Source organism: Natrix helvetica (assembly GCF_964273705.1).
Source record: "Natrix helvetica genome assembly, chromosome: 3".
In the NCBI taxonomy this organism is placed as follows: domain Eukaryota; kingdom Metazoa; phylum Chordata; class Lepidosauria; order Squamata; family Natricidae; genus Natrix; species Natrix helvetica.
The window spans coordinates 13,460,022-13,470,276 of record NC_138549.1 but is presented as its reverse complement, the minus strand read 5'-3'; the positions used below and the strand labels follow the sequence as shown (position 1 = coordinate 13,470,276).

The 10,255-nt window shown below is 48.4% G+C and overlaps 1 protein-coding gene across 1 annotated transcript; it reads left to right on the top strand.

The window, feature by feature from the left end:
* Positions 1–17: 17 nt before the first annotated feature.
* Positions 18–5,595, top strand: COMMD6 (COMM domain containing 6). The gene is made up of 6 exons (XM_081948178.1): positions 18–174; positions 694–759; positions 845–921; positions 1,136–1,304; positions 3,690–3,842; positions 5,120–5,595. Exons 1-6 carry the CDS (start codon positions 88–90, stop codon positions 5,168–5,170), a joined length of 603 nt encoding a protein of 200 aa, XP_081804304.1. The 5' UTR covers positions 18–87; the 3' UTR covers positions 5,171–5,595.
* The last annotated feature ends 4,660 nt before the right edge of the window (positions 5,596–10,255 follow it).

Below are 10,255 nucleotides of genomic sequence, written 5' to 3'. Positions count from 1 at the left end.
GCTAATGGGTAGGGCAGAGCGTCGAGCCCCGCCCTCGCTCCGCCCCTCCCGGTCGGCTGGAATAGGCAGCGCTGCGCAGCTTCCGCCATGCAGCCCGTAACGGCGGGAGAGGCGGCGGGAGCCTCTTTCTCTGCCCGGCTGGGGACCCTCCCGCAGGACCTGCTGGCAGAGCTGGTGAGCCCCCTTTCCCTTCCTAGGGGACCCCAGACTCTAGAGGGCAGGGGTCTGCCTTTCCCTCTCCCTTCCCCCCTTATCAATCCATCCATCCATCTATCTGTTTGTCTGTTTGTTTATTTATTGATTTGATTTCATTTGATTTGATTTGTCAATCGTTTACAACAGAGGTCTTCAAACCTGGCACCTTTAAGACTTGTGGACTTCAACTCCCAGAATTCTCCAGCCAGCATAGCTGGAGAATAGCATAGCATAGCTGGCTGGAGAATTCTGGGAGTTGAAGTCCACAAGTCTTAAAAGTGCCAAGTTTGGGAGACCTCTGGTTTATAAGATAATAGGTATAAGATTAAACATGAGTATGAATGAAATGGGTACGAATATATGGGGGTGGTAGGCACAATCTGGGTGGGGGAGGGTTTGGAGCTTCCTCTAGGGGTTCCTGGGCTCTCCACTGCCTCCCTCTTCTCAAGGTCTGCAGGAGAGGAGGGGGAAGGGTCTCTATCTGTCTTCTTTCCACAGTGCGAGCAAGCCGTGCAGCAGTTGCAATCCAGAAGGGTCTCTTTCAATGCCCCCCAGATGTGCCAGGTGAGCAGGTCGGATAGCGGCAGAGTGGGTGAATGGGTGGGTGGGCTATCGAAGGACCGGCCCCACCGCTGCTTGTTTCTCCTAGAGGTGCCACGCAGCCGGCGTGGAAATATCCCCAGCCGACCTGTCCCAGATGCTCCGGATCCTCTCTTGGCTTTTTGGGTAAGTCTCCTCCCTCCCTTCTCTCTGCCCGCCAGGTCTCCCTGCCCCTTACTTTGGGCCATTGGACCCTTGGGGGAGGGAGGGAGGGAGGTAGGCTTCCCCCAGCCAAAGCGGGGGGGGGGGGGAGAAGATTGATACAAATTGCTGAAATAATTAATATTTAAGAAGCCACTTTTATTTGTCTTGATTTTTGGGGTGGGGGGTTGTCTTACAGCACAGCAGCGAAAAATAAACTCACCTCCGAAGAATTTTCCGCTGACTTAGGCAAAAGGTTTGGTTTTCTGCCACAACAATCTGGCCAGGTCATCCAACAGGTGTGGAAGGAGAAAAGAGAATCTCTGGTGGGATTGGAGGATGCAAAACCTATGGCAGCAGCCGGACAGGTAAGGAAGACAGGAAGCTTAAAAATGCTACATATTAGATCAGACTCCTTCCTGTGCCAATGTCCTTAGTTTTTATCTACCAACAACTGCCCCGTTTGGCCCCAAACCTCCCAGGTGTCTTCCTGTTCTGACCGAGGCTTCCCAAGAGCAGGAAGCAAACTCCTTGTCCTGACAAAAAACCCTTTTATTAATTTACTATGAATTCTGCTCATTCACATCCAGCAAAGTCTTTCAGGGGAGGATTTACATTCACAGACCTTATCTGACTTGGAGAGCTGCCAGGTCAATATCTGCAAAACTTGGGAAGGAATCTCGGAGAGTCACGAACCAATTAAGCGAACTAATTGTTTCCTGCAAACTCCATTCCCCTTTTGCTCCTCTTTTATTTCCTCTGGGAGGGGCCATTCATCGTCCACCTGTAGCCTTACTCCCAAGTCGACCCCTGTTCTTTAGCTGTTCCCTTTGTCTGGCAGCTCTGCGCATGCACACACTGGGAACAGGCTCCAGCTGTTCGTCTGACTCTGAAGGCAGTTGATAACTGGCATACGGCTCTGGCCCCCTCTCTGCCTCCGATGCAGAGCCCTCATCAGCCTCCAGGACTGGCCCATGTTCCTCCCCAACCTCCTGACTGTCCAAGTCTGCTGCCAGCTCTGCTGGCGGGCCACAACCCTTCCATGGTGGAGGGTGCCTTCCTAGTCTTGTTCCAACACTACAGGTAGTCCTCGACTTACAACTCCCTTAGTGACTGCTTAAAGTTACAGCAGCACTAAAAAAAAAGTGACTTATGACCGTTTTTCCACATTGAACCGTTCTAGCTGCATCCCTACAGTCACATGATCAAAATTCAGACTCTTGGCAACTGATTCATATTTATGACAGTTGCAGTGTCCTGGGGTCATGTCTGATCCCCTTTTGCGACCACCTGACGAGCAAAGTCAATGGGGAAGCCAGATTCACTTAGCAACCATCTCACTAACCCAACAACTGCAGTAATTCACTCTGACAGCGGCGGCACGTAAAACAGGGGAAGAATCCACTTAACAAATGTCTCACTTAGCAACAGAAATTTGGGGTTCAGTTGCGGCCGTAAACCAAGGACTTTGGCCATAATCCCTGACCCTCCTGCCTTCCTGGAGGAATAGCTTCAGCTGGGCCTAGAGATCTTGAGGCTTTTCACTGAGTCCTGTTTGGGAACCTAGACTTTTATAAATCATATTTGAAAAATAAATTATATATTTGCAAAAATTCCATCTCTTCCAAAATTGAGCCCGTCAGATTTTTAAAAATCAGCATACGCCACTGTGGAAAAGATCATTTTCCAATTTCATCCCCAGAATGACAATCTTGGGAATTAAATTCATCTGATAGTGTAAGGACTAAATCCTTGGATAAGGACTCCAGGGATAAAGGTCTCTCCTCCTCCTCCTCCATCGATGGGGATTCACCTTCAAGTACAGATAGTCCTTGAGTTACAACAGTCCGCTTAGTGACTGTCCAAAGTTAGGACGGCGCTGAAAAATGTGACTTAATGATTGTTTTTCACAGTTACCACCTTTGCAGCAACCCCATGATCGTGGGATTAAATTTCAGGCGCTTGGCAACTAGTTCATATTTATTTATTTACTAGCTGATAACCCGGTGTTGCCCAGGTATTTATTTATCCTAATCCTGTATTAGACAGGAAAAGGAATGAATTGTATCTATAGTGCGAAGTCAAAGTAATTCACCATAGATATAATTGATTCCTTTTCATTTCAGCGGCCCAGGCATTCCAGAGTTATGCTGGAACACACAGACAGACACACATACGAACCTGAATCCAAAATGCACACTATACACTATCACTGTCGAAAGTACTGTGATTTGACACTATAAATATAATTCATTCCTTTTCATTTCAGCAGCCCAGGCGTTCCAGAGTTATGCTGCAACACACAGACACACACAGACCGAGGGGTGTTAGGGGTGTCTTACCTCCACAGTATTTGTTTCCAGAGAGTAAGTCATCTGTGTACCAAGTTTGGTTGAAATTGCTCGTAGCATTCCAGAGTTATTCTGGAACGCACACACACACACACACACACACGCACACACACATACACACAGCCATTTATATAGAGAGATTTATTTATTTATTTATTTATTTATTATTACATATTTTGTGACTGTTACTTATGCGACCTGGCAAGCAAAATCAATGGGGGAAGCCAGATTCACCTAACAACCGGGTTACTAACTGTGGCGAGTCACTGTGGCACGGAAGGCTGTAAAATGCAACAAAACTCACTGAACGGATGTCTCGCTTAGCAACAGAAACTTTGGGCTGAATTGTGGTCGTACATCGAGGGCCACCTGTACCTCACATGTTCATTTCTTCCGTTGCAGCTGATTGATTTTCAGTGGAAGCTGGGAATTGCCATGAGTGCCGACAGCTGTAAATCCTTGAAATCGCCTTGTGTGACAGTGGCGTTAAAAGTTGCCGATAGTTTGGGGAACGTCACGCGCAAAAGCTTTGAAATGACAATCTCTCAGTTTCAGGTTGGTAAATGGTCCTTCCTTTTTTTATTCCTTGCAGACAGCTGGTCATTTGCATCCTTTTAGAGCAGCAATGGCTGCTTATGGCGGTGTCACAATTGTGCATGCGCTATCGCAATGCACGCGTGCCCACACCAATTCAATTTTCCCCTCCCATCTGAGCATGTGCGTGCGACCCCCCGCTCCCCTATGCATATGCGCACGACCCTTCCCCAGGCTTTGGGGGCTTTCCTGAAGCCTGGGGAGGAGAAAACAGCCTCCCCCAGTCCCCTAGAGGCCCTCTGGAAGCCGGAAATGAATCATGTTCGAACTTCTGTTTGGCCTGTTGGGGCCTTCTGGAAGCTGGTTAGGGCGAAAAACGGCCCCAATGGGCCAACCGGAAGTTCAGAAACAATCCATTTCCAGCTTTCGGGGGGCCAGGGCAGGCCGTTTTTGCCTTCCCCAACGTCTGGAGCCTTTCCTGAATCCTGGGGAGGGCGAAAATGGCTCTCCCCGGCCCTCCGGAAGTCCAAAGATCAGCTGGCCGGCACACACATGCACACCGGAGCTGATGACTGGCATGCCAGCGAATATGGCTCTGTGTGCCAGCTGTGGCATGCGTGCCATAGGCTCTTCACGGTTTTAGAGGGTCGTTGAAACACTTGGAGGTTTATCTGTGTTCTCAGAGTCATCTGTGTAGTGCTTAATTGTTCCTGTAGTCTGAAAAAAAAAATCCTCCTTTGAAGACGTTTCACTTCTCATGCAAGAAGCTTCTTTGGCTCTGACTGGATGGTGGGGAATGGAAGGATTTATACTCCTTGCAGACAGCTAGTCAATTGCGTCCTTTTATAGAGTTCATTGAGGTCACTTGGAAGTTTGTGTGTCCTCAAGACCACTTGAGTGATGCTGTATCTCAAACTGAAGCGCAAATGGTTCCTGTACCATTTCTTTTCCTGATTTCTTTTTTTCTGGAAATCTGTTCATGTTCCCACCCCGTTTGGAAAAGCACCTTTGGGACTTGAAACCAGTTGCAGGGTTTGCAATGTGGCACATTGAGTTTAAGGTGAGGCAGATGTATGGTCTCCTGCTTGGGCAGGGGGTTGGACTAGATGACCTGCAAGGCCCCTTCCAACTCTGTGAATCCGCTGATCTGTTAACTCAGCCCTTGGCTGGCTGCCTAAAGAGGCAGCAGGCGTGAAAAGAAATGAGAGGTGCGTTGGCCAGGTGTGCATCTCTAGAGTGAGATTTTGAGCGTGAGCTCAATGCCACTTTATTTCTCTCTCGTTTCCCCCCCCCTTCAGAATTTCCACAGCCAATTCAAGGAGATGGCAAGCGTTCTTGAGACATTTTGAACCACGCTCCGGCCTCCTCTAAAAGATTGTTCTACAGAAGGATTCTCCAGAAAGAGGTGTAGGTTTATTTTTCTTTTGGGCTTTCCACCATGATGTTCTCCAGCTGAAGAGCTTCAAAACTCTCCTTCGCCAAGTGAAATTCTCCATACGAATCCTCCTCCTGAAAGGGACATCCTGTTTCACCCCAGAATTTCGGTGGAACTTATCTCAGCCACTCAGAAGAAGACCAGAGGAGTGGCTGTGTAGGAGAAATAATCATGTCCCAATAACTACTCAAGATGTGCCTTTTTAAAGGGCTTGGTTCTCCCCATCTCTGCAACTACAACAATATTGGGAAAACACTGGTATTATGACTATCTAGAACTCTGCATGGATAACCTTACGGATCCAGAACCTTTAATTCCTTAATAAAAGGATGGGAAATATGTGAGGCTGTTCTTGGGGTCTCCCAGCTGCCTTTGTTCTGCCAACTTTGGGTTGGGTGTTTCACCACCCAAGGTAAGGACCTTTCTTAATCACTGGTCCAACCTGGTCAATCAGACTAAGTCAATTCATCACATTTTATTTCACAAACCACATTGGTCAGGTTATGTAGTACTCTAACCTCAGACATAGAAAGCCAGTTTGGTGTAGGTGGCCTACTAGAGCCTGGATGAGCGTGAGTTCTAGTCCTGCCTTTGGCTCAAAACCAGCTGGGTTACCTTGGGCCAGCCCCTCTCTGTCAGAAGGGGGAAGCAGCGGGAGAGAATGAAGAGGGAGGGGGAAGGAAGGAAGGAAGGAAGGAAGGAAGGAAGGAAGGAAGGAAGGAAGGAAGGAAAGGAAGTGGGAAGGAAGAAGGAGGGGAGGAAGGGAGGGAGGGAGGGGGAAGGAAGGAAGGAAAGGAAGTGGGAAGGAAGGAAGAGGGAGGGGGTAGGGAAGGAAGGAAAGAGGGAGGGAAGGAAGGAGAGGGAGGGAAAAAAGAGGGAAGGAGGAAGGAAGGAAACAGGAAGAGGGAGGGAAGGAAACGGAGAGAAGGGAGGAAGGAACGGACGGAGGGGGAAAGGAAAAGGGAAGGAAGGAAAGATGGAGCGAAGGAAGGAAGGAAACAGGAAGAAGGAGGGAATGAGAGGGAGGGAGGGAAAGAAGGACAAACAACTCCTGAAAAACCTTACCAAGAAATGGCCAAAGCAATTGTCAGGAGACACCACTGACTCAACTGGACAAAAGGGGGATAAAAGGCATGGAGTTTTGTATAATCACCAGTGTTATTTTTTAATAACAGTTAACTGAAAAAGAAATTCTTTGGCTCACTGCATGCCAAGAAAAGGGTTCTCTCTGTCGTTGGCTTGCTGTCACTATTGAGTTATTTCCACCAAAGGGGAGGGGGAGGACAAAAACTTTCAGGATGCAGAGACCATCTCTGCATTTTTTAGAAAGAAGCAGCTCTATTCTTATAGCAATAGCACTTAAGACTTACATATACTGCTTCATAGTGCCTTTACAGCTCTCTCTAAGCGCTTTACAGAGTCAGCCTCTTCCCCTCAACAATCTGGGTCCTCATTTTACCCACTTCAAAAGGATGGAAGGCTGAATAAACCTTGAACCTGGTGTGATTCGATCTGCTAAACTGCAGCTAGCAGTCAGTTGAAGTAGCCTGCAGTACTGCACTCTAACCACTGCGCCACCTCGGCTCTTGTCATGAGGTTTTTTTTTTCATGGACCATAAATAAACAAGCCAAGATTTCGATTAGTAGAAACAGCAGGAGGTGCCTGGGTGGGCAGACAGTGGTTCTGAGTTGCTGCAACAGGCAGGCAGACCCTCCTAAGGTGTGTCTCCCACTGACCCCAATCCTGGGCAAGTAACCCAAAAGATGCTTTGTCATGCTTCTCACCATCTAAATGCAAACTTCTCTGGGCTAGCAATTTCTCCTCGGTGTCCTTGGGAATGGCTTCCCCAGGCAGCAAAAGACCATTGGGGATTAAAGCCGAAAAGGAGACTGGATGAAATTAAGGAAGGGCCTTGGGAAATGGGGCAGGATCTGAATTCTCAGATGGGGAGATGGGAGAAAAGCAAATGCTCCAAAGACTTTGCATTCCAGCTGTCAAGTCTCTTGAACCCCTAATAAACTTCAGGCGTGACATTGGCTTTCACACCAACCACCAGCTGCAACTTCTAATTCAAGTTTAAAGGGTCCCCCCCCCCCAGACACCCTCCTCCCGCCTTTCAGGATAATCTCATCTTTCCTAGAGGATAAGTAGACGGGGAGCCCAAAGTTTCCTTCTTTGGAGTTTTTTTCCTCTTGAAAAGTGATGGATGGAGGCTTTGGATTTTATCGCCTACTAATTTGGCCTCACCCACCTTTTTTCTGGTTCTCAGTTGTTTTACACTGCTCGGTCCTGACGCAGAGTCACATAAATGGCTTTGGGGATATTATAAAACAAAAGCAGGTCCTTGTATCTTTAGCCTGACTGAAAAGTTACCCTGTCTGTTTGTTTCCTTACTTCCTTCTTCCATCCCTCCCTCACTTCCTTCTACTGCCCCTCTTCTTCATCCATCCCTCCCACTGCCCCTCTCTCCTTTCTTCCTCCATCCCTCCTTCCTTCTCTTCCCCTCTCCTCCTCCCTCCTTGTATCTTTAGCCTGACTGAAAAGTTACCCTGTCTGTTTGTTTCCTTACTTCCTTCTTCCATCCCTCCCTCACTTCCTTCTACTGCCCCTCTTCTTCCTCCCTCCCTCCCACTGTCCCCTCTCCTTTCCTTCCTTCCCCCTCTCCCTTCTACTGCCCCCCTCTTTCCTTCCCCCTCCCTCCCCCTCTCCCTTGTACTAGCCCTTTCTTTTCTTCCTTCCCCTCTCCTCCCTCCATTCTTCTCTCCTTTTCTTCCTTCCTGAAAGAATTGGCATGGACTTTTTTTTAAAATAAAGGGATTATGTTTCATGGCTATCAATGAAGCTGTCCCGAACGCATTTGTAATGCATCTGTTAGGAAAGAATTCCACAGTCGACGCAAACGCTCAGGAAAACCTATTAACTATAACTAGATCCAAGAAAGAAGAGGCAAATAAAAACACATTTAATTTGGGAAAGCACCAGGTTCAGCTTAGTAAGCTGTTCAATAACTTTTTTTTCAGATCTGTGGACTTCAACTCCCAGAATTCGTCACGAGACCGGCGGAGGAATGTCGGGAGTTGAAGTCCACAGATCTTCTAACAAGGACTGTTGAAGTTTGAGAAACACTGCAAAGAACTTGAAGAAGGATCGTCCCAAGCCGCTGATAACGAGAGAGGCGAAAGGATTTGCCGCCCCAACAGTGCTGGGGAGAGATGCATATTTGATTTTTTTTAAAGCATTTTATCTTTAATCCAACAACGCCCGGTGCGTGCAGGTGCCTGGCGCGGAGAGGCCGCCAAGGTGTGTGCGCGCCCTGCTCCCGACGGCTCTGCGAGAGAATCAGGTGTTTGGCCTCTGTTGCACCTCCGTCAGCAAGGCGCAGCTCCTGAGAGTGCACAGCTGCCGTTTCCCAGGCAAAACCGCGCAAGCTGTGGGGCTGCCGGCAAGCCCGGGCAGGTTTTAGAGACGCAACCCCGGGCGAGTCTCATTGCTGTTCCAGCCCGGAGGCCCTGGCCCCGCGCCGGGGTGGGTGGGGAGCGGCGACCCAAAGCGTTTTCAAAAGCGTTGCCTTGCCCTAATCGATGTATTTGCATTGGCAATGAGCGGAGTCTCATAATTCTCAGGACATAAAAGTAACAGGACACGACTAAGCTCGCCTTCAAAAGTTGTGGGAGCTTCATCATTGGAAGCTTTCAAGAAGAGACTGGACTGTCATCTGTCGAAATGGTGTAGAGTCTCCAGCTTGGACGGGGGTTGGACTAGGTGACCTATAAGGTCCCTTCCAACTCTTCTAGTTTAGTCTAGTCTAGTCTAGTCTAGTTTAGTCAAACATAGATTAGATAGATAGATTAGATAGTTAGATTAGAAATATATGGAACAGTTTGCCTTAAGACGTTGTGAGGGCTTCATCACTGGAAGCTTTCAAGAAGAGATTGAACTGCTGTTAGAAATGGTGTAGGGTCTCCTGCTTGGGCGAGGGGGGGTTGGACTAGATGACCTACAAGGTCTCTTCCAACTCTGTTATTCTGTTCTGCTCCAGGGGAAGCTATCCACGCTCTTCATTTAACACAAAGAGAAGAAGGACTGGTTCTCATGGGGACCGCAGAGATGGGGTCCCCCCAAAGCTCCCACTGGGTGGGGGGAGGGACTCCTGCTCCAGCCCACCCACCTTGACTGTCTCACCTCCTTCCTTCTTGGTCCATTTGGGGGGGGGGGGAGGCAACCACAATAATACACGAGCACACAATAGATACAAACTCAAGATAAACCGTTCCAACCTCAATTGCAGAATATCCAACTTCAGCAAGAGTGTCAATGCCTGGAATGCTCTACCTGACACTGTGGTTTCTTTCCCAAACCTCCCCAAACTTTAACATTATAGAGAACTGATGGGGAACCTTTTTGACACCAAGTGCCCAAACCGGAAGTGCACATGCTGAAGTGCCAGAAACCTGAAGACCAGCTGGCTGGTGCACACATGCCTGGTTTTTGGCTGTTTTCAGGCCATTTTTGGCCCCAAAAATGGCCCGAAAAACCTGGTTTCCGGACCATTTTCCAGGCTATTTTTGGGCCTAAAAACAGCCCCCCAAATTGCATTTTTTTACAGTTTTTCAGGCTGTTTCCAGGTGCTCCGGCACCCATGAAGACCAGCTGGCCGGTGCACATGTGCACGCTGGAAACCAGACTAGCAGCTGGCAACGGTGCATGTGCCCACAGAGAGGACTCTGCATGCCACCTCTGGCACATGTGGTGCCATAGGTTCACCATCACAGTTATAGATTGTCTACTGTTGACCTCACCCCATTCCTAAGAGGTCTGTAAGGGGGCGTGCAAAAGTGCAATAACAGGTGCCTACCATCCATGTCCTAACAACGCCATTTATTCCTATCCATTTCATGTTTTCATAAGCTTGTATGTACTTATATATATTATCTTATACATGCTTGACAAAACAAACAAAGTCGGACTTGTCTGCCCCCTTTCCAGAACGAGGCTGGC